The sequence below is a fragment of the Schistosoma haematobium genome, chromosome ZW (assembly GCF_000699445.3).
Source record: "Schistosoma haematobium chromosome ZW, whole genome shotgun sequence".
NCBI lineage: Eukaryota > Metazoa > Platyhelminthes > Trematoda > Strigeidida > Schistosomatidae > Schistosoma > Schistosoma haematobium.
Genome location: NC_067195.1, coordinates 33581872 through 33607202, shown reverse-complemented (window position 1 = coordinate 33607202; position 25331 = coordinate 33581872). Strand labels below are relative to the sequence as shown.

The 25331-nt window shown below is 32.1% G+C and overlaps 1 protein-coding gene across 2 annotated transcripts; it reads left to right on the top strand.

Moving 5' to 3' along the window:
- The first annotated feature begins 1036 nt into the window (after positions 1-1036).
- Positions 1037-25229, top strand: MS3_00003349 (uncharacterized protein). 2 transcript variants are annotated; one of them, XM_012941324.2, is made up of 6 exons: positions 1037-1092; positions 11426-11681; positions 14028-14221; positions 16961-17005; positions 21024-21684; positions 23048-25229. In XM_012941324.2, exons 2-6 carry the CDS (start codon positions 11435-11437, stop codon positions 24616-24618), a joined length of 2718 nt encoding a protein of 905 aa, XP_012796778.2. In that variant the 5' UTR covers positions 1037-1092; positions 11426-11434; the 3' UTR covers positions 24619-25229. The 2 variants fall into 2 exon arrangements, with proteins under 2 accessions (XP_012796778.2, XP_051071149.1); XM_051211115.1 differs by lacking the exons at positions 21024-21684; positions 23048-25229 and adding an exon at positions 18677-18823.
- The last annotated feature ends 102 nt before the right edge of the window (positions 25230-25331 follow it).

The window sequence follows — 25331 nt, the reverse complement described above, 5'->3', positions numbered from 1 at the left end:
ATCAATTGCAGATTCAAGCAAGCAATACCAAATGAATCTAAGATAGTTAAATGTTTGCGATTTCAGGAGATAAGTATCGTAATACAGTTTACTATCAAGGTTCTATTTCTCAAAGATTCACAAAATATTTTAAATGTAATTCGAGTACCTATGCTTATAAGAAACATCGTAATGCGATGTTATAAAAGATAAACATTTACGTACGCTATGTTTGTAACTCATCTACTCTATCATTACTCGAATATGGCATCAATAAAAGAACATATTCATTATATATTCAGTACTACTTGATGCTCACTCATTGTTTGTCTGTTTTCAATATAAATTAACAAGCTTTTGAAAATCTCGATTAACCTATTTAGTAACACTGTGGAAATTAGTTCCTTTAACATCGGTTTACTTTCCGTACCCAACTCATTTACATTTCACTTCTAGTTGTAAAAGAATAACCTATCCATTTTCTTGTTGTTTATCGAGTAATCATTTAAACTCGTATTTCATTCTTCTAAAACCAACAAGTTTGAGTAATAATAAAATTTAATTTCTAAGCGAATGAAAGAACAAAGACCAGGTATACAGTATAAAGTGAGTGGATCTTTCCTTCAATCAAATAGTATTTCACAAGTGTAGACATTAAATTCATGTTGCCCTATTAATCACTTTCATCCCTCTTTTTATTTCATTCCTATTCGCTTCCAATCTATGACTTAGTTTTTTTGGTTAAATTTAATTTTCATCTGTCTTTCTCTTGTTCTCTTATCTAGGTAATAATAAATGATAAACGAACAGGCAAGTTATTTGGAATGAAAACACTTTTTTACAGAAATTAGAACAGAATAATGTTTTACAAACAGAAGTATGATTCTGCACATATAGAATCATAACACCCGTTTAATTTAATTCCTTACACAATTATTTACTTGTCTGAAATATTTCCACTTCTTTGACTTGTCTCTTTTCCTATAAAAGTCTCCATGAATAACAAATAATGGTACGAATAAAATGCATTTGAGATTTTCATATAAAAGATTTTATTCGTCTTATTATAGAATACTCAACAGACATATACAAGACTATGTTCCGGATTTGGTGGTAAGTTTTTCTATTCAATTGTTGCTTTCAAAAGTTTTTTTTGTTCCATGTACTCATAACTATAAATAGTCAGCTATTAAAATGAAACATAGTGAGATGTGCAAACAGTTATTCATTCCACAGGTTGAAATCATGAGTCAGTTGAAGCTAGACCACCATTGAAAACCTGGAAGCACTGGACGGCCGTTTCGTCCTAGTATGGGACTCCTCAGCAGTGCGCATCCACGATCCCGCACCACGAGGGGCTCGAACCCAAGACCTACTGGCTTCGCGCGCGAGCACTTAACCACTAGATCACTGAGCCGGCATCCAATGGTGTTAATGTCTAACTTCAACCAATCCACGAAGTTGCGCCACCGTACACCATTGTCTTCAGTGAGTTGTTATCTCACAACAGACCGGTTGAACTCCACTGGTAACGGCTTCTCACTAGAACTCCAGGAGTTTTTCTTGAAGTCAGTCACTAATGAGCAGTTGATTATTATCAGAATGGGTTTTGTGGAGAGTTTTAGAAATTTCACAGGTTGAAATCATGAGTCAGTTGAAGCTAGACCATTCATTCAGTATTTAATTTAAAAGAAATCTCATAATGAATTGACCGATGAAGAATATTAATTGGAATCGATAACCAATAAATAATAGCTTTATCCCATTATAAGGTTAAAACATATTTGTGTTTGTGATTGTCTTAAAATCATAAGGAGTTTCAGTTTTCTAGCTAAACCGTATAAAGCAATCTGAAGCCATGTAAATTAGACCGTACGAGATATGGTCCGTGAGTCTTTTAAATTGACATAATTTTAACACCTCCCAAGTATTTTAGATACACAATATACGTTAATTCTAGTTAATAGTTATCGCTCGTCTTAATCATTAAAGTCAGAAAAAGAATTTATGGAACTATGATATGATGGTTGTTGTTATCGTAGCATAATTCAAGACAGTTTTTTCAGAACTATCAGAACATTATAGACAAATAATTTTTAAATGAATATGTTTGATGTTCGATTGAAGTTCTCTAGAATAAGTCAACCTACAATAAACATTTAACGATGAAAAACTTCGCGCGAGAGACCAAAGGTCCTGAGATCAGGTCCCGCGTGCAGGATAGTGGATGAGCACTGGTGAGGAGCCCCATACTAAGACGAAAAGGCCGTTCAGTGCTTCCAAGTTTTCGTTGGCGGTCTAACTTTGATTGACTTGTGAATTCAACTTTAAAACAAACTTTTAACCGTTTGTTTTACAAATCATGCTATATTAATGAGAGTATAAAAAACTATCGTTGTTTTTGTTGACTGTCATATATAACTTAATATAAATGTATTTAGGTGTTGTCAGCTAAATTAATAATCTTCCTGGTAGTTGAATAGAACAATCGACAATTTTATTTAACTTTGTCGTGAAACCAATCTGTCGAATAGCTCTTAGACAAAATTATAAACACTTTTGTTAGCTATTGTCTTAAAGTAATGCTTTTTTTTCATCTATCTTCAAATAAAACGTGTTATAAATTTAGTTACTAATCGTTCATTATATTAACTACTACTCTAAACAAAACTGATAGAGAAGTAACATTCCAACAAAACATTTTATAGAAAACATAGAAAATAATAACATTCCAAGGATTTTTTGGCACATCGATTTGAATTTCTTTAAGAACAAAACAAACTAAGATAATGATTGTTTAAAAGAATTAAGTGAAAAAATTGAAAAAGACATTGCTGTTTTGTATGAGAAAGGGTTTTGTGGAGATTTCAGTAATTTCAATAGTTGAAATAATGAGTCAATTGAAGCTAGACTACCATGGAAAACCTGGAAGCACTGGATGGCCGTTTCATCCTAGTATGGGACTCCTCAGCAGTGCTCATCCACGATCCTGCCCCCGTGTAATGTGAAACATTTTACATTCCTTGACAGATGTAAACGTTTGTGAACTCTTCACCACACTACTCATCACAAACGATCTCACAAAGCGAATATTTTCATACCCAATGCCATGAAACACCTTTACAGTTTACATCGAGAACATTAAAATACTACTTATATGAAAATCTATTCAGAATATCTCAGCGTATAAAAAAATTCATTTTAACATTTCTCAATATACTTGAAATTTAGCAAAGTCTATTCATTAAAACACAATGAGCTATTAAAAATATTACGTTTTATAAAGTTGCTGAGTTTAGTTTCTGTATTGATAGAATATCAGATGGGATTGTAGCAAAGTGGATATCTTATGTAGTTCACATTTTTATTGAAATAAAGTTTACTAAAGTTTTGTCTTTATGATAAAGTATTAAGAAATCTCTAGGTTTTTTTCCAAATAATTAATAAACAATCGTTTGAATTTATAAACAGAACAAAAACTGTGTCGATGACAGTTAACTAATGTGATATTCATCCTTGGTAGGTATGGTGGTTATGTATTGTTTATAATATAAACCGGTTATTGATCCATTTAAAATCATCAGTCTTATATTTACGTACAGATGAAAGTATTTGTACTATATATGACAATTTTATTTTAAAAAGTTTTATAAATGATCTGAAGTCATTAAATAGTTCACTGACGCTTCGTGATATTAGAACAATATTCCATTGAATTTAAGTTTCACACAACTGGAAACATACCTGAATTTATAGTAAATCTTCCAAACCTACCTGTTTAACCCTAAGGATAATCCATATAAAAGAGGGATATTGAGAAGACGAAGAAGTTAAAGTGACTTTTTGACAAACGAATTGAAATTCACTCTATCATGTGCCTTAGTGATTTGTTTGTACCCTCATTGTCTTGATTATAAGAAACTTTCGACAGTATAGTTAAGAAATAAATGCTTCAATACCTACACAAGTAGTATACATTCGTGTCTAATTACAATGATTTATATTCTGTTAACTTCGTATAGTATGATTTTTCCTGGGCAAAAATACTGACTATGGCACAACAGTTTCAAAAAAGTTATAAAAATAATTGTTTTTAGAGTGAATGATTATTCAAAATTATGAATAACAGAGGCTTACACAGAACCATAATTGATCTGACTAACTAGAAAAAATTATATTTCGAAAAAAGAAGGGTTAGTTTTTTCACTACTAATTTTAGGAGAATCACGTCCATCTTTTAATATAAAGATAACTTTGTTCATGATTAAAGTCGAATCACTTGTCAAATGTATTTCATATATACGTTCTGGTACCCTTAAACTCCTTCTAGCATGAAACCTCTATTGGCTAATATATTATTATTCAAACGGTAAGTGTTATTCAACGACTTTTAACTGTGTAATCCTTTGAACTATATAATCCTTCACCTTGGAAAAGCAACTGAAAAGATATAAAATTCTATTAGTAACTGATTGGTGCTAAATGAACGTTTTTTGATAATCGATAATGAAGTTACATTAACGCTAGACTTTGGTAACCGTTGTAAGATTTAATTTATACAAATAAGTGTTCTTAAAATTATTTGATTTTTGTAACTCTGAATTTAAGGGAGCAAGTTGTGACGTGACACAGCTTATCATAAGAATAAGCCGACATACTCATTTTGATCGGTAATTGAAGTGTGTTACTGTTGATTCAAGTTGTGACCTTTCGTATCTAAGTATTATTCCCATAGAACATTTCAAGGTCACTAGGAAATATTCCTTGGTTTACCTTGTCTTGCTATGTATCCTGTGGTATTTACATATTATTTTAGTAGTGTTTCACACCGTACAGTTTTCTCTCTTCCTACTTCGGTGCATTTGTCATCGTTGGAATTTGTTTGTGTATACGGATCAAATTAATCTTGTGACGCTTGATTAACTAACATTTTTAAAGGATCTTCGATCATGTTGTTTTAGAACCCTAAACTTTAAACATTACAAAATATATTCCTGTTTATGATGAAATCGTGAATAAGTGTTACAGAACTTTCATTAGGTAGAAATATGAGCTTTCCCAGTAACAGACATTTTTGGGACCACCATATATGTATGGCTAACTATATATATTATCTCAATAATCTGTAGGCTCTAAAATTCATTAGACAACAACCCAATCATACAGGAAAATTAGCTGATAGGGATGTCACTGGTGATTTTATGTCGGTCAGATAATTTACAAACACAAATTAAAATGACTTCTGATATTATGCTTTGAAATTCTATCGTTTACAATTGAGCACAGTGTAAAATCTAATTTTTCTTTAGACTAAAGCACCATCACTTTAGAATAGTCATTATAATTAATCATTTATCCTCAACTTACTTTGTTGATAAATCAAAAACTATTAGGATTTCGTGTTGATTAAAAACTGATTCTTGCTTCCATGTACTAGATTTAGAAATCACTATTATAGGCTATTCATACAGGAGTACAAACATAAACTAGTGAACAATAAATCACTATTATTTTACAATAGCGAACAGAATTCATTGTAAGGGAGAACAATTCACAGAATAACCCTTTGGTTAACTTAATTTTGTATAAAATTTTAAAAGTCATGTATCTCGGTATCAAAAAAACATTTATTTATTATGCTTACAATCAAAAGTATTCATCTTCAACTCTCGGACTACTTTTAATGAATACTAGTGTTGTAAGAATTTAGGTGTATACTAAGAATTCTTTGGATAAGCTTGAACGACTATCCGGTAATCTTCAGAATAGCCTCCAAAGCTGAACAATCCCTATTAAACTTAACTAGATTACTAAATAATTTTACTTTTACTTAAATTGTTCAAATTAATGTCGCGGGTTTTCACCATAGAAACGGAATACGATTTTCACATTTTATTAAAGCTTAAATATATAACACATTACATAACACGAAATTATTTTCACTAATTTTTCTAAGACCAGAAATTAAAATAATTTTTACCGTCAGTATGACCCCCATTTGATTTAATATGTGAAATATGTTGTAAGGTCGTGTTAATGCAATTTGATCGGTAAACCATAAAATTATTCATTTTTGTTGAAAGATCAAACTACAATTGAATGTATTCCGTAAAACAAAACTTATCATCTACAAAGAGTACTGTCTTTAGATCATTTTCCTCCTACTGGTGTAATATTCTTTATACTATCTTATCAAGTACTAACAACTGAAAAGCAGATAAAAATATTATTTCAACATTACCTTGAGACAATACACGAATTTCATTTTTCGCATGTGTCCTAAAAGTAACAGATGTTTATTTATTCTATTGCTAGCATTTAATATATTAGATTGTATGTTAAGCGGAGCGATTGAAATCAGTGCATTCTCTTCTTAGTAAGGAAGACTCATTTTAGCTACATAATTTTAACTGTTTCTCTAAACTTACCGCGACTTTAGGGCTCTTCGAATTCCAAAACGTCCATCCGTTCCCCAAAAGTAACAAACTATCCACGTGGAAGGAAAAATAGTTCTTGCTTTTCTTACCAATTACACCGAAACAGTAAAGATCCCAACATAGTGCATATGATGTCAATTCACTTAGACTAATAGGTACATTAGAACTTATTCTGAAGAATTCGATCAATACTAAGAGGTAGACAGCAGATGTTAATCAATATTCAGTAATCTGCGGATACATATATTAGGTATATGTTGTTTCAAAATTCTAACCAAAACAGTAATTGGCAGTAGTAATACCAATCCCTAGAATATAACACGACTGATACTATTGCTCCAGACGATCTTTTATGATTATCTGACCACTGGGCAATTAATCTGCAATTTTCCTTCTCGATAAGCTGGAAGTAAGTGGCTAATAAATTCAGTACTGAAACTACCCTGAACGGTGTTCAGAAGAGTCACTAATAAAGCTGTATCAACACACTGTAAACTAGTACGTTCAAAAAATCTTTTGATGTTGTATTCTTAATATTTTCTCGGTAAAATGATTGGTATTATTTCATATATATAATTTTTAACCACATTTTCATACAATTTTATTTCTTAGTTCATAAGTCCTCACTATTTTTGAATTTAAATAAACGTAAATTATGAATACCAAATCGAATATATAGAAGGAATCGCTTTTAAAAAGCTATTAATCATCTCCAAATAAGGCTTTAAACAATTCTTAAAATAAGAGCTCATCATCATTTTATATGTACCTAAATAAAATAACAATCCAGAAAGCAGAAACGAAACAAGTCTGTTACCGCGCCAAAATTTTCATAGTAATGAAGAATACAGTCATGTTATAAATGTGGCTTTTAATATATTACAAAGTACATCATCAGCTTTCCAATTTTCCATCTATACATAAATGTGTGCCACCGAGATGCCACATTCTTCCCAGGAACCATGTATATCCTAACGAATGACGAAATTGTCGTCATCCAGTCAGCGTCTGAACAAGTGTGTTTGTTGTAAATAAGTGATAAGAATGAAGCGTAAAAAATATTACTACTATACATCTTCTACAGGTTCGTTTTTCTGAATACATAGTTATCGTAAATAGACAATGGATAAAAGTTTTCCAGTAGAATGACAACTCTAACGTGTAATAATACTAGCTTTGGAAGTTCATAATTAGTTTTTTTTAAAGCATTTTTATGAAGAATAAAACATCTTTTTCGTTACCATTTAATGAATGTAAGTGATTTTTAAATAGTCTATCAGGTGTGTAAGGATCTGGTTTCCAAAATAGCTTCAGTTAAAAATGAGTTGTTCATTTGGTTGTTTTATACTATTTATGTGACCCGTTTTGGACTCTGGTTTTTCCATTGCTTCAAATATTAGGTGAAATCTTCTGAAGGAGGGAAGCCAATTAGTTGATTGTCATGAACAACTTTAATCATAAAAGTGTAGTTATTATATTCAGATGAATAATCACTAATGAAGTGAAGTGTTTAATGGTTATCCTTCAACAAATATTTACATCAAAAAAGAAGAACTGAGATACATTAAACTTCATGGAAGCCGAAAAAATATTTTGATGGAATTTCAATGATTTTCTTCCTTTTTATAAAGATATTGTCCAACTTCTTGTTTAATGACTTGCTATTTTGGGACTGAGAGCTACGTATTGAGACAGTTTCATTCAAAATATGTTTCTCGGCTCAAGTTTTTAATAAACTTGTTTTAGCAGCATCCGAATCTTCTAAACAAGCATAAAGGTTTTGGTGATATTTGACATACGCATTTCTGTGTTAGCTAAAATAACACTGTAAATATATAAGTTTATTATAAAAGATAGATCTCATTCCAGATAAAAAACAGAAACGTGCACCAGTATTTAATAAAGTCAGAAAAGAAAGGAAAGAAGAAGCAAACTAATAAATACTGCTAGCTTCTTTACAGTAGTGAATATAAGCTCACTTATGGTAGAATAAAGTGAATGAATCAAATAAATCAAGATTATCCTAATTGATTATTAGATTGTAATTACTTGATTCAATTGCCGATAAGTTTATCTGATAAGACAAGGTGAACAGTTAGTTTTTATAGCTCCTTTCTACTCTTCTTACTCACTATCTCTTTCTTCCCTTCACATAAAAATTGAGTTAGTCCAATTAGGGTATAAGTTTGATTCTGTAAAATATTATATATAACTAAGAGTAGAAAAAAAGAAGAAAATCCAAAACACTTACTGTGTTTATGGAAAAGAAAGCTATGATAAAATTCCTATTGTTTGTTTAGAGGTAATAATTAGTAACAGAAAGAAAGAAAATGAGAATGAAAGAAAAAAAAGTTGAATTTAGTACAAGATGGATCTTCGATCAGAACAAAACAAAATGATGATACTGAAATACGTTAGTCATGATAACTGTAAGTAAACTGTTAGTTAAAATTTCCGGCACAATGTTTATATCAATAAGAAATTATCTTTTCATAAACATAAGCTTTATTCCGTTCAGTGCCGAAGACCTATATCTCTTTCATATTTATGTGCAGAACAAAAAGTGACAAAATAATATCAAATAGATTTATTCAATTTTTCAGCAGCACCTTTTTCATACAATTACTTACAACAGAGTTTCTTTAATTAGGCTTTTATTTAAAGTAGTTGTGTTATCTTCAAGACTATTTCAGAAGCGCTGTAAGGCAAATTTCAATTTAGCCCTGAAGATTCTGTTATGAAGTTGACGTACATAATTAATTTTTTTTGTTTCTAAACAAAGTAAAACTTTTACTTTGAAGTATAATTTAATTTAGCTAATAAGCCGATAGTATTTTTTAATAATAATTGCTGGTGATAGTTTTGATAAAATCCTCTTTAGTTTATAAATGATTAATTCGATCTAGAGCTGAGTTCAGTCAACCGGTCTGATTTTAAAATCAACAGTAACTGATATAAATTTTTTACAAACGTACCTTATCCTGGTAAGCGGTTTAACTATTCAGATGTAAGCTCCCAAAATATTTTCTAATAACTCCGTTTTTGGCTGAACATTTTTTATAAAGGTTCTCCCCCCTTTGATGATATTAGAGGCAAATTCATTAACAGCGGTTATTTAACGTAGCTTAGCTTTGTAGCACGAGAAATTTCAAACCCAGTTTTATTTTTGAAAAGCTAAAAGTGTAAGCGCAGACAAATAAGTTATTGCTATAATGTGATATAACTCCAAGTTGAGGACAACTACTAAATTATTATACATTAGTCATTGAATAACATCAAAAAATGTTCAGAAAAAAAAAGAAATCTTCGTATTTCGTAGTTGCATGTAATCGCCTTTGAAATGAGATTGACGATGTTAAACTCTGTTCCACACAAATTATCATCTACAAACTTCGAATTCTTAGCTTAGCACTTTTATACTAAATTTGTATATTTAATTTACGTTTTAAGTAATGATGTTCGCCTTTTAGTTCTGATATGCAATTTAAGTAAGATGGCAGTCATTGCTCGCAAGTGGTATCTTGTTGTCTATGTCAAAGATGTAACTTCGATCCATCTTACAGCCAATAGATTTTCATTTATTCAGAATAAAATGACAAGAATTTATGCATACATAGGGAGTGCTTGTACACATATAAGATCCGCATATAATTACTCTAGACCATAAGAAATCTAATAAACATATGGTTTTGGCTTTAAAAAATATAGGATCTAACAATCCATATAAAGTGATATTTTACTGGTAAGAGTTTGAAAATGAATGCACGCAATATGTTAATTTTGTGTATATATATCGTTAGAAGAGACTTTCCAATTCAGTTCACTTAATTTCTAGTCGAGAGCACATCTACGGTTAGACTACTCATAAAGAATTCCACCAAATTTCCGAATTTTAAATGGTTGCTTATTGACTACGGTTCAACTCATATATCTATTGAAACCTTACATATTGTATAAAAAATGTCATCTTTATATTTTCTATTGAAAAAGTAAGTCTGTGGGAAGTACCTATTTATACTTTGTTCTACGGAATGGAAGTTGCTGGTATTGTCAAGTTTATTACTTGAACTATTTTTTAAAAAAACAACAACAGTATTCTTAATTACTTAAAATGATTTGGGAAATGTGATTATGTTTATGTGGCTACCCATTGGGACGTAATTTACTTTAATGTCAACCACTAATATGATCACACTCAGCCATATCTTATTAATAAAATAATTGACAGAAATATGTAAACTAATATGACCGATAACCACTGTAGGGGGTGTAATTCAATCCGTCTATTTACTAAAGATGATACAAAGCTTTAATCAGAAAGTTCCCTTGTATGTTTCAAATCAGTTAGTGTAAATATAATCCATTTAATACTCAGATGGTCTGTAAGTACACCTATGACATTGACACTAATGTTTCTGGATTTTCTTTCTAAGAGTAAGCAAAATAAACCAGATATCTAAAAATGATTGGTGTTTCAGAATTCCTTCATAAGGCATGCAAAACACAACTGAAACCATAGATTGAGTTTAGCAGATACCTTCTAGATATTGGGACAAATGTTCATCCTATATAACACTGAGTCAGAAGCAAGGGTTAGATTTAATTTCAGTGGATTTACGATCATAATTCTTAAGCATGCTCTAGGACGAAATATCTGTTTAGTGAATTCGGTTTTCGATAATTCTCCGCCTGGAGTCAGTTCGTGAAGGAAATTATTGTTATTATGTGAATATACCTTCTTTCATTCAAGTTAGTAAATTATGATATTCGTAACAGTATTAATTTGTCTAAAAATATTCCTTAACAGTTAAATCATTGAGTTTTAGTTGACAAATATTTGAAGTTATACGATGCTAATGAACATTATTCTATAGGGATTTATTGAAATAAAATATTCCTTTTATAAACAGAATTTTTAAAAGGTAAATTGTTGTTTCACTAGGTTATGAATACTTCTGCTCTATTTATCAAAACTCATTACAACTAATTTATTGTCATTTTGTTTACAGGTTCTATGAATGTTCGTCATAAATTTACACAAATCTTTGAAGATATTTTTGATGATGAATCCAAAATATATCATTCTTTTATCATATGTATGCTTAACACATTTCAGTAGTCTAATGTTTAGTCATGCATCAACTGAATCATGGTATATAAGATCACGTAAGGGTGTTGCAGCCAATGTTGCTGCATCGGCTTCATCAAAAACACAACCAGTACCCATATCAACTCAATTAACGACAAGCGGTCGTGCTTCAACATGTAAGTTTTCAATGATAAAACTGACAAAAATAAACAAATTGATTTCAGGTCTATTGAATTTTATTAATTTTTATTAGAACTTGCTATCTACTAGTTGAATAATAAATAATCAACATAAGTATTCATAATTATTCCTTAAAGATTGCTTACTGCTTATTCATAAAGCAATCACCTTCCTGACTTCTCCAAGGATACTCTTTTTTCAGATGTTTTACCTGAACAACTAACTTGAATAACTTCAAGTCCATGATAAATCTTAGTACCAGTCAAATTATTCATTGAACGACCAGTTGTTATAAAAATAAAAAAATGCGTCAAAAAAAACTTTTTTTTTCAACTCTACTATAATTATAAATACCTTACTAACTTAGACTGAAAAATGATTATCCTATAGCGCTGATATAAACCACCATTTTACTATTGTAAAACATCTCTTCAAAGCATACATGAAGAACATTTAAAAGTGTAAATCAAAATCTTATTTTTTTTTGAAATATGCTAAAAAGCAATCCACTGTCAGTCATAGGAGAAGAAATACAATATTTCTAGATTTTAACTTAAAAATTCTATATATACATAATATTTTTTTCCACGAATATTAGTCTTGACTGACGGTCTATGTCTAAATTGCATTCAAAAACTAAATTGATAGATTGAAATTTCAATCAGAGACAGATAATTAGGGGGTTTGAATAATGTTATAGTTAAATTTAAGATCATATGATTTAGTGATCAGTCTAGATTGGAATACAGTTTTTGGATTGAAATAAACCGACCAAAAATCACATTCATTCCTCATGATATTTTGGAGGTAGGTGAAAGCTCTGTGTTTGAAGGGTCCTACAGTATAACCATGCCATTGAAATGCAGGGGTAACCAATTAGACTATTCTATATACTCTACCCTTAACCTTTTACTTAAAACTGTAAAAACGACTCAGTTGACCTAATTAGCAGTATATGGTTGTGGAGATTGTTGAGTTTTGACTGACATCATGAATTGATCAATGTTAAACCATTATTGAGAACCTGGAAGCACTGGACGGTTGTTTCGTCCTAGTATGGGACTTCTCAGCAGTGATCATCCACAATCGCACACGCGTGGTTTGAACCCTTGACCCCGCGCACAAACGCCTAAACTCTAGACCACTGAGCCGGCATCCAACAGTGTTGATGTCTAAATTCAACCAATCCATGATATTACGCGACCATCTTCCATTGTCTTAGGTGGGTAACTGCCTCACCCGACACAGATTAATTTCACTGTTCAGGTTGAGATAAGCTTCATGGGTTACTGATTTCTGAACACAATTAGCAATTGAGATATTCCTGTATTTTGCAGTCCACTCCTAGGTGAGATAACTGTCTCTCGAGTTACAAGTTTCTCTGTTTATCCATATTAGATAGTTTATTCTACTGCTAATTAATCACTAAAACTTAATCTACATTTTTTCAGTATAATTTAGGTTACTCCAAAGTACGTATTTTAGTGAATAACAATTCTATTAGGTAGTGAACTATGAATTTGATTTTGATTTTTTTGCGTCACATGGAGCATTAATGCGCTGGTATAAACAACTGAGGTTTACTGAAATTCATTTTATTTGGTGAACTTTGTTTCCATATTATCATATCGATCCACATGATCATCTCAAACGTTTAATCAGATTTGTAATGCATTAGTTTAAATTCTTTATTTTCTTCGAATAGATATCATAATTGTGAAACATTTTTGTGATTTCTTAAACTTCCGGCAAATTTCACAAATATTAAATAAAACAGACTACAAGTGAAATCTAATGTATTAATTCTCACTGGCCATAACACTTAATACTTTATCTATCTAGTGTTAATATACTAATCGAAATATCATCCATAGTTAGATTACATACTTATGCCAGTTGCCCTTCGTAGAGGAGCATAGGCTGCTCACCAGCATTCTTCATATAACTCTGTCCTCGACAACCGTTTTCAGTTGTTTCCAGTTTCTATTTATCCTTTTCATGTCTGCTTCTAATTCTCGACAGTGTGTTCTTTGGCCTTCCCCTTTTCCATTTCCCTTCAGGATTCCGAGTTAGCGCTTGCTTCGTGATGCAGTCTGATGATTTCCTCAATGCGTGTCCTATCCACTTCCAACGTCTTTTCCTAATTTCTTCTTCAGCTGGAAGTTGGATTGTTCTCACCCACAGTAGGCCGTTGCTGATGGTATCCGGCTTCCATAGATAGATACCCGTTGGTGAATCATAAAGTGGAGATTTGTTGCTCCACCAGAATCATAATTTAGTTCTATTCAAAAATCAATATTATCTAATTAATATGGTGATCACTCTATTTTTGATTTCTTTAGTTTCATATGATGAACCCCAATTTACAATAAGTGATTCGAATCTTCGGAGTGGTTCATTTACAGCAGAAGAAAAACTGGTAGCTCAACTACTGAATCGAGGGAGTTTAACTGTTCGACCAAATGGTTATATGAATCAGTCTACAAATCCTGTACACGTTAATATAACTTATAATGTTGTACAGATTCTTGGATTTGTAGGTCTATTTTTTGTGTATATTATGGTCAATAATGCAGTAGAAAATTTTGTTCACAAATTCTTGGATAGACGAAAAGATACATTGATAGAAAATGCTTTAAGAGTTTTCACTATACCATCAAGATTTGATTATAAAGAATGTTGAAATCGAGTAAAGCTATGAATAAGTGGTCTACACAGTCATCATGCATTTCAATAATGACATTATGAAACAGAAATGTAGGTTTTCGTTTTCGTTCTGAATTGAACGAACGAAAAAAGATGATTAGATCTTTTCTCTGATAAATGCAGTTATGCATATCTTTTTAAAGAAATCAAGACTAGCTGATAAGTTCAGACTGCAAATGCCATACAGTTAACAGAAGGAAGCTACAATGTAAAGATTTACTAGTTTTCGGCAATCGATACCTATGGTAATGTTCAAATCTACTACAAAAACCTCACTATAATCAGGCGTTCATAAGCAAGAAATTTTAAACAGATAGGTAAGAAGTCCACTAAGTGTTTCCCACAAGTACGACAAAAAATCGTTCTATCAGAAAATCATCTAACTTTTCGTTAGGTCTTTGGAGAATTACTACTCCGTATTCTCTATTGTCAATCAGCTGAATGTTTTAAGATGACAAAGTTAAATACAATGAATACACTAGAAGATATCAAAACACAAAAAGGTCGTAGAAAAAAATATGGGACTTATTTTTTATACAATTTACGTCAGCTAAATTGGAAAGAAATTTTTATAAACACTCACCAGTTAGATTGTTTAAGTGCATTATTTCTTGTAGTTTGATGGATGAATCTCTAAAGTAAAACGAAAAAAAATTGTTTAATGTATGATTAAAAATACAATTTATGATAAAAGCTTATCATCACCACGCCTTTTGAAAGTTAGGTATACTCATGTTTTTGAACTCTATTTTGTGATATTAATGTAGCTTGACATTTAGGTATTTAATGAATGTTATTTTTGCTGTTGAATACACTGCATAAGCCTAGTTGCAGACTACCGTAGAAATGTGATTTATTGGGAAAGATGAATTGTGACAAACGACTCTAAAAATACAGCGGCTCTTAAGGTACGTAATCGTTTCTTTGGCTTCTAGACACAAATAAATTAGTTGACATGAAGTTAAAGAAATGGCAAAGATATTAGCCTTTATAATTTGTCTTCTGAAAAACACACTTTCCGCTACATCAGGGTAATGGATCTCTTGTAACCTGAATTTATAATTTTTTGGGGTTCTGTTGTACTGTTGCATTTTGTATGATTTTAAATAAAATACGACGAACAATTATATCAGAATTTATCTCAAATAACATGATATTTATCACTAAATGGTAGACGCCCAACTTCGAGATCAACAAGCTGGATTCCGTAAGGATCGATCGTGCACAGACCAAATTGCAACACTAAGGATCATCGTCAAACAATCATTTGAGTGGAACTCGTCACTATACATCAACTTCATTGATTATGAAAAGGCATTTGACAGTGTGGATAGGAGGACGTTATGGAAACTTCTTCGATACTACGGAGTTCGTGAGAAGATTGTCAATATTATCCGGAACTCATACGACGGACTACAATGCAAAGTAGTGCATGGAGGACAGCTGACAGATGCATTCCAAGTCAAGACCGGAGTCAGACAAGGCTGTTTACTCTCTCCCTTCCTTTTTCTTCTGGTGGTCGACTGGATTGTGAGGACTTCGACATCTGAAGGAAAACACGGAATACAATGGACAGCTCAGAACCAATTAGATGATTTGGACTTCGCAGATGACCTAACCCTCCTACCGCATACACACGAACAGATGCAGACAAAGACAGCCAGTGTAGCAGCAGTCTCTGCATCAGTAGGCCTCAGCATACACAAAGGGAAAACCAAGGTCCTCAAATTCAAAGCGGAGAACAATCCAATCACTCTTGATGGCGAAACTCTGGAAGATGTAGAATCCTTCACATACCTGGGAAGCATCATCGATGAACAAAAAGGCTCAGATGCAGACGTAAAGGCGAGGATTGGCAAAGCAAGGATCGCATTCCTACAATTGAAGAACATATGGAACTCAAAACAACTTTCAACCAATATCAAAGTGAGAATCTTCAATACGAACGTCAAGGCAGTTCTACTGTATGGAGCTGAAACTTGGAGAACTACAACAACCACCATCAAGAAGGTACAAGTATTTATAAATAGCTGTCTTCGCAAGATACTCAACATCCATTGGCCGGATACCATCAGCAACAGCCTTTTGTAGGAGAGAACAAATCAGCTTCCAGCTGAAGAAATTAGGAAAATACGATGGAAATGGATAGGACATAGATTACGCAAATCGTCAAACTGCATCACGAGACAAGCCCTAACTTGTAATCCTGAAGGGAAGCGGAAAAGAGGAAGGCCTAAGAACACATTACGTCGGATAATAGAAGCAGATATGAAAAAGATGAATAACAACTGGAAGGAGCTGGAAAGGATTGCCCAGGACAGGGTTGGATGGCGAATGCTGGTGAGCGGCCTATGCTCCTTCACGAGGAGTAACAGGCGTAAGTAAGTAAGTATCACTAAATGAACTTCAAAGTCACTTTTCATATTTCTAAACAGTGTTACAGAAGAAGTGTCATATCTTATGTTGCTAGCTACCGGGATTGCTTTAGATATTTTACATGAACTGTTCAATAAATAACCACAGAAATGAAAGCATTTTGAGTTTCATTTATTAACTCTTTCTAATTCAGTCACAATCAGAAGAAACCTTGAGTATCTCCGGATGGTTTACTATGGTAAGTCATTCAAAACGTTTTTCAATGTCCAGTTACAACGATTGATTCCATTTTAAAGAGGGACTGTTTTCCTTAATTTAGTTGCGATATTGTTCATATAACTAAAATTTTCAAGTGTAACACATCAAGAAGTAGTTTACTAAACTGTTTTTGAATAAACCATTAAGTGGAAACTATCCGCCTCTTGAACAAGGCTGAATATTATTAGTTTCTGCTGACTGATTCCAGATGTAACCTTGAGACTGCAAAGCAAACTTATATGATGCTGTAAATTGTCTTCATCTAAATCTAGATAATTACCAACTGAAAAAGTGAATAATTACTTAATAAGAAATACATGACCATAAATCATTCATTTCTATCACGTTAACTATTACATGAACAAATTTCTCCGCTTATTGTTTCATTGGATATAATATTTCTAAAAAAAAGTTGTAACACTCGCTAGTTTGTTTCAGTTCATCAGAAATATTAAAATTTTAAATGAATGTAAAACAAACAGCATCGGTAGGCATATGAAAAAGGTGGAAAACATTTATGATCAATTATACATAAAAGTAGAACTTTACAAGCAGTTAATTATTAGACTGATTGATGTAACCAATGAACAGTTGACAATACTTAGTTTCTCTTCACAATCATTAACCACCCAATTAATAAGCTGAAGTAAGAACGAATAAATTAATTTCACTAGTTGATATCATGAGTCGATTGAAGGTAGACCAACATGGAAAAGCTGAAAGCACTGGACGGCCGTTTCGTCCTAGTATGGGACTCTTCAACAGTGAGTATCCACTATCCCCCCGCGAGATTCGAACCCAGGACCTATCAATCTCGCGCCAGGCACTTAACCAACCAGACCACTGAGCCGGCATCCAGAGATGTTAATGTGTAACTTCAACCAAATGGAGTTCAACCAGGTCTGTTGTAAAGTATTAACTCAATGAAGACAATGGTGTACGGTGGCGCAACTTCGTGGATTGGTTGAAGTTAGACATTAACACCGTTGTTTGCCGGCTCAGTAGTCTAGTTGGTTAAGAGCCTGACGCGAGATTGATAGGTCCTGGGTTCGAATCCCGCTGGGGCGGGATCATGGATGTGTGCTGCTGAGGAGTCCCACAATAGGACGAAACGGCCATCCAGTGCCTCCAGGTTTTCGATGGTGGTCTAGCTTCAATTGACTCATCATTTCAACTAATGAAATTTCTAAAATCTCCACAAAAACCCTTCTGGTAATATTACTTTCAGCCAAACAAAGTTTGTAAATGACTTTAAAATGAATATGAGACTTAGCAATCAGTCTAATCTTAAATCTCAATAGGATTTCGATTCAACTTTAACATTATTCCCTATCAAAGACTATATCAGAAATGAGTTTAAACCGCTTATTCAAGATGCACTTATTTGTGAAAATGTTTGGTACTTTTATGCTGCCAAGTAAAGAAACTTGACTGTACATCCAATCATCCCATTAAACTGTCGTCGTTCGCTCTTTTGATGTATGTAATTTGTTTATGAGAAATTGAGCTCAGTTGCATCTGACAGTTGCACATTTAAACTAGACTAAAAGCCATTTATCATGTTCTGATCTTTCAACTATTTGATATAGCTCAGTTATCATTATATGTAATGAACTAATTGTTTGGGAACATCATTTATTTTGTTTATCAGAATACATTCCTGAATTATATCCAGGCAAAAACTACCATCATAATTCGACTGCCTTCAATAGGACAAAACATAACGAAATCTAGCAGTTATGATTTCTAATTCTCAGTGGGTCAAATCACACCTTCGGTACAAAATGATAAACTAGTGTAGCATATCTTGTGTGCTTATATTATTTGGAATTGATAAAAAAACCACTTTTATCACAGTCAGCTTCGTTCAAACTAAGCATATTTTAAAGGTGTCTTTAAAGTTGTGAAGATTGGTATGTGCTTTAATAAATGTAAAATATTTGATAATATCAAGTGTAATAACATCAACAGATTGGGTACATCAAAACGAACGTTGTCATTTTTCAAATAAAAAGCATCCCTAGTCTGGATAAGGTAAACCATTGAGAACTTAGATTTCGTCATCCCAGATATGTTTGTACTGTGATCGCTTAACAAACGAACATCGATCTAGGGTTTGGATGCTTTATAAATGAGAATCCAAACCACATTCGATTATTGAGTCAAGTATAAGGGTCATATTATTTATTAATGAATTAAAGTTTGTCTATATTTAATTCAAATCAATAGTTACCAACGTTTTATTCGAAGTTAATGACCAACCTTCATTCAGGACATTATTAAGTATGAATTACACATTTCATACTGGTATGATTTAACTTTTCACAACACTGAAGCAGTTCCGACCGTTTCAACAAACATTTAGCTTATGAGTTAATAAAACTATCATACCTTAACTAAAGTGTTGGTAAAAGTCAATCTTAATGAACAACCGATAACGAGTAAGGGTTCAGTTAATTGAATTTCTTATAAACGGTCACAGAATATATGGTAGCAATAGTAGCAGAAAATAATTTGTACCACATCGCCTTTAACCAATACTGACATATGCTTATAAATTTGTGTAAAGCAGAAATTATAGTCATTTTTTACTGATTTTTATCCTCACAAATTATTCAAGTCATTACTTGCGCTGTTCTTCCAATATCTACTTATAGATGAGTTATTATAAGCTTAGTTGGGTTTTTCATAGCGTACACAAAAAAACAGACGTACTATTTATTAGTTTTGACTTTTACAACTTCATTTTTCTCTACTTCTCTGCCTCTTCATCTTTAAGGGATAAATTTCTTTCTTCTTTATTTTCATTTTGATGTCACAAAAATTCATATCTTAATCAATCAACATTATATAAAACATTTGATTAAAGGGAAGCAGATAGACGAAGTTAAAACAACAAATGCCAAATTGAAATTAAAGATGCAATGCATTACAACCAAAATTTAAAAGAGGTGTAAATAAATGTACATAAGTAAGGAGTTGAAATCGATTACCATAATTTTGTTCAAAAAGGTCAATTAATTTCTAAAATAGTTAATTAGGGAGTAGAATGATATAAAGAAGAAAACTCAATATGTTGTTCAGTTTGGTAGGGATTTAAACAATGAAAAAAACCCAACAACTAAAGGTTTAGTTTTCTATCTTGTTCAAATAATCATATGCGTATATACATTTACGAGTCTTGTTACCAATATGACACCAACCAAAAACGGACTCAATAGCAGGGAAATGAGGCATAATTTATTAAAAAATCAGGTTCGATACGTTTTTCTGGTTAAACAGGATAGACATTTTAAAGCAAAACCTCTTAAGATATCCATTCTTTCAATAATAAATAAATACAATTTAAACATGCAAATGATGAGTACATCCATTTCAGTATGTCAGTTATCTTGATCTGATAAATCATATAGTGAGGGAAAACAAGAAATTGAATTAACTGAGTATTCTTGAGCAAAATAATATAATTGGCTTTACCTTATGTCCTGATAACGAACACACAAAAGCATAATATCTAAAAATACAGAAAAACTGTCAGGTGAGTGAAGATGGTTCCAGTATGGTGTGTGCTACTTATATTGACATAAGTGGTATATGATGTTAGTCGTGAACAGGTCTGGCAGCAGCGAGACAAGAGGATCGAACAGTAAAGAATGGAAACAGGATGTAATTTGTATGAAAATCCAAGAACAATGAAGTCTGAGTCATTTTGAGACAATTGGTGGATATTTTGCAAGTTAAGCATTTACTTTATGATTGTTAGATTTTATTAACAAGTCCTGTAATTTTGTGTTAAATTCATTCGATTGTACCCACCCGTGTTCTGTTCACTACACCAGTTCCGTAAGCAATCACTTTGAAGTTTTTTGTAGTGATCATTAATGTAATTTTTAAAAAATTAAAACATTATTTTCAATGTATCCATGTTTTGATATAACTTTTTATTCTGTTTAAACTATAATTTTTCACTGGTGCTAAATCCTTCTTGGATCATGAAGAGATGGACCGATCCTAGATTGACTTGGGATCCAGAGGAGTTCTCTGAAATTCAAGAAGTCAGTCTACCAACAACAAATTTATGGATACCAGATGTGGGCGTTATGAATGGAAAAGCATCCACTGATTTCGATTTTAGTGCAGGTGTAAGAGGACGGGTTACCGTAAGCAATGACGGATCAGTTACTTGGCTTCATGGTGCGGTTCTAGATGTGACATGTCCCCTTGATGTATCATTTTTCCCGTTTGATTATCAAACATGTTTTCTGATTCTTGTTCCATGGCAAAGTGGTGAACAACAATTACTTTTGCAACCATTTACACATGGTTCAGCAGTGGATAATAGTTACTTACCTAATTCTAATGTCAGTGAATGGGAAATTCAATCTGTTCATTTTGTACGGAAGAAATATCGTAGTGATATGAATGTCACTTACCAATATGTGAGTATTGCTATCCATCTTAAAAGGCAGCCGCTGTATTTTATTGTACTTGTTCTTGTTCCATTTTCAATGTTATCTGCTCTTGCATGCTTGATCTTCACATTAGATGACACAGGAGATAGGTTATCAGTTGCACTTTCCTTAGTTCTCAGTATGACTATGTATGTGGTGATTGTATCAACAAATGCTCCCCGCTCAATGAGGACATTGCCTGTTTTAGGTAAGTCTGAGTTTCTTACCATATCCACTTTCTATTTCTGAATTAAAGATAGTTCTATGTGTATGAATTTCCAGCTGCATGTATCTGGTATGAACTAGTACTGAATTACCTTAAACTTAGTACAGAGGATGGCGCATCAAACAGCAAACGTTTCCAACTAACCTATTATTTTGGATAGCTTTACCTTCAGGTCTACGAATCCACTTTTATAATAAAAATATTATGGAATGATATTTTATGGTCGAAAAAGAAAATACTTTCCCAGTTTAGTAAACAAAATTCATTTCCTATTTATATGACAAGCAGGAACACAACAATGCACATCAAATGAAATCGAGACATGTTTAGCAGTTTTGTTTTATGAATATAACACTGAGGTTCTAACATGACAGACAATTTTTTTGGATTGTATCTAGTGCAAGAATTAAGACTTTATTTTAACCTCATTTCCGATACCCAACATAATTAACAGGGATTTAGAATAATCTCATTTAGTGAACTCTGAAACTAAGCATGTTCAATTTATCACAACCTTAAGTGCCATATTAAATGAGTTATTTATTAAATATATTCATAAGTTCTAAAGTAATGGGTAATTGTTCTTTGCAACGTAAAAGCCCCTCAGTTATAATCAGTTAAGAATCTATTTGATTGCGAATTCGCTAGTGAATCAGAGTGCTGACAATTTATTTGAATATTTACGAAATCATCCAATTTTACTCAACGATTTCCATTTTCACAAGTGCTGACTCATAACGAATTCCGGTTACACACAATCACCTATATATTTCTCTCTTTACCACAAGAAAATTGCTGGGTATTCGAATCATTTTCGTTTCAGCTGTACAAAATCTTGATCAAGGATCATTGTAATGGGTGTGCGGTCATAGTTACCTAGATTATGATAATGATAATGAAGATTTCCATTGAAAAACTGGCATCCGTACATGTAAACCAAATTTAACCTTTTAAGAAGAATCAGTATGCCATCCATAATTTCCTAAAATTAATAAATTGGTAGAAAGAACCAATAGGAAAATTTACAGCTAATAAATTTCAAATAATAGCTGTTCAAACAACGTGATATTTTAGATTTTGAAATAGAGAAGCACATTCACAATAAATAAAACTTACGAATATACAATTTCAAGTGCAAATACGTCTTCTTTGTTTATAACTAATGATACTGAACTATCTAACGCTTTCATACTGAGGAGTGATGAAAATTGTAGCGACTAGTCTGTTAAACAACTCAGTTAAATTTATATAATGATGTTTAAAAACTAATTATTGGTCGAGGATTTCAAACCTTTTCCATTCTTAACAAATATCAACCAAATCATTCGATTACTTTCACTTATAGGTATTTTTCTGCTGGATCAGCTTGGCCTCTTAAGTATTGCAACAATACTTGCTGTAATGAACAACAAACTATACCAATCAACAGAACTACTCACTTGGCAAGATTTCATTTATGCAATCTCAGGCACTGGACAAGGTAAACGACGTAACAGTGAGCCATACTCTGAACACCTTTATGTTAATAGACACATGCATGAAAATCATAATTACAATGATAGATATAAAACACCACGCAATAACACAAACAGACAAGAACCAAAATATAAATCGTCATTACAACAAACAGACCAGTTAATTGAGAAGAGTATTTCCAGACAACAGTACTATTTTAAAAAGTACTGCAAACCTGTAAAACTGTTATCACGTAAAAGTAATAAGACCGTTAATAATAATAATAGTAACAGTAATTGTGGTAAAAGTAATAATCAATCAAACCGTTATTTTCCAATCCATCCTGACAGTGGACACTTCATAAACCATTGTGATTCAGAAGTTATCCTAAATGCAACAAATTTTACATCAGATGTCAAATATCGTCCTATTGACCCAGACTCTGACAGTCCAATCGGACAAGTAAATAAGATATCAAGACCTAAATTTTTAGAATCAGCTAATTCCAATATCATCCATAATATTAACGCTTTTAAGAATAGTAAGACTGAAATTAACAACAGTACTATTAGTGATAAACAAGATATAATGAAATGTCATGAATACAAAATGATCCATCCGAGATTACGTAATAGCGATTTTTCAAATAAATCTCATTTTATAAAAAACAAACCGAAAGACAGTGTTTCAGAAAGATCTCCTTGGAGAGAACATTTACCGATGTCATATGACCAAATAATGAAGCAGAAGTATCCAATGAAGCCATCATACAAATACGCCGCGCCATCAGTAACTGAAAGTTCACCAAGTGATGACGAAAACGATGATGTAAACAGTGATACAGATGATGTAGATAGTGATACTTCAGAAAGAATATTCCGAACCACTGTAACAGCAACTGCAGCAGCGGCCTTGGCAGCTACTCGTGTTATTGCTTCTGATTATGGTGTAACAGATCTAAATCCATCTCAAACAAAAATGTATGGGGCGAAATCAAATCTTAACACAAACAAAAATGCTTCTGGTTTTTACGAGACAGCTAAATCAAGGAAACATATACGAAGTGACTTACCAATAAAAACAGTGGAAGAATTTGATCATATTGATTCTAAGTTAGCCGCTCAAGCAGCAATAAATGCAGCATTTGAAGCAGCTGCACAAACTTATCAACTGAGTAAAGAATATACTAGACATCAAAATCCCCACGATTCATACCATTTCCCATCGTCCAAGTGTGGAAAACGCCATAAACAAAGCTTATTAATCAACAGCAGCTATAACGACCACACTGACTACCTCACAGAATTAAATTCATATCCGTACCGCAAATTAGCTTCACGTTTAGACTGTATACAAATGATAACTTACCTTTTCTTATCAACGATAAATGCTATTGCTTGTCTCATACTTATGCCAAAATACTCACAAGATTCTAATCCACCAGCCCATTTGATCTCATAAAAAGTGAATGATTAGTCGTAAAACATTGTTTTATTCCACTTCATAAGTTAGAAAATAATTTTACCAGGGAATCTCACTGACCACTTCCTTTGATTCATACGGCCTGTCCGTCTTATATATAGGGTATAAAATTTAATTTATCAGTTGAATTTGTAATTGATAAATAACTTTTAGCTTATTAGTCCTCAGAAAATAATACTAATCATAAATAATTGAACTCAGTGGCTGAAATGTAACCTGGTCATGAAACTTAAAGGTTTCGGTTTCAGTCTTGAAGAGTATCAAAACTTCATACCACTGTGAAGTAAAAACTAACCATTCAAAAACTAAGTGATTCAAATCGAATTCCAAGTGGTATTTCAACTGATGACGATTGGCCTAAACTTAAACCAAACTAATTAAACGATTAATTAAACTAACTATTAGTTAACCATTGTTCATTATTTTCTTTTCTTCATTGTTTAATGTTGTATTTGTCATTTAAAATGTCGCTTTCTTATTCTGCACATGTTCCAACCTTTTTTCCTGTACACCTAAATATTTAAAATTAATTATATAATGACACTTTTTAGAGTTAGAAAAAAAAGGACTGACTAGAGTTATCTCCCAATATAATATAGATAAATAAATATATATTGTCACTCAAGTTTAGTTTTTGTAATGACAATAATATGATTAAACAAAAGAAACGTTCCTTATTCTAATGTAAATAT

Coding starts and splice junctions, on each gene's coding strand:
- MS3_00003349 (XM_012941324.2), top strand. CDS start 11,435: ATGTTCGTCATAAATTTACACAAATCTTTGAAGATATTTTTGATGATG. Junction 11,682..14,027: donor AAGCGGTCGTGCTTCAACAT/GTAAGTTTTCAA, acceptor TGATTTCTTTAG/TTTCATATGATGAACCCCAA. Junction 21,685..23,047: donor GAGGACATTGCCTGTTTTAG/GTAAGTCTGAGT, acceptor TTTCACTTATAG/GTATTTTTCTGCTGGATCAG.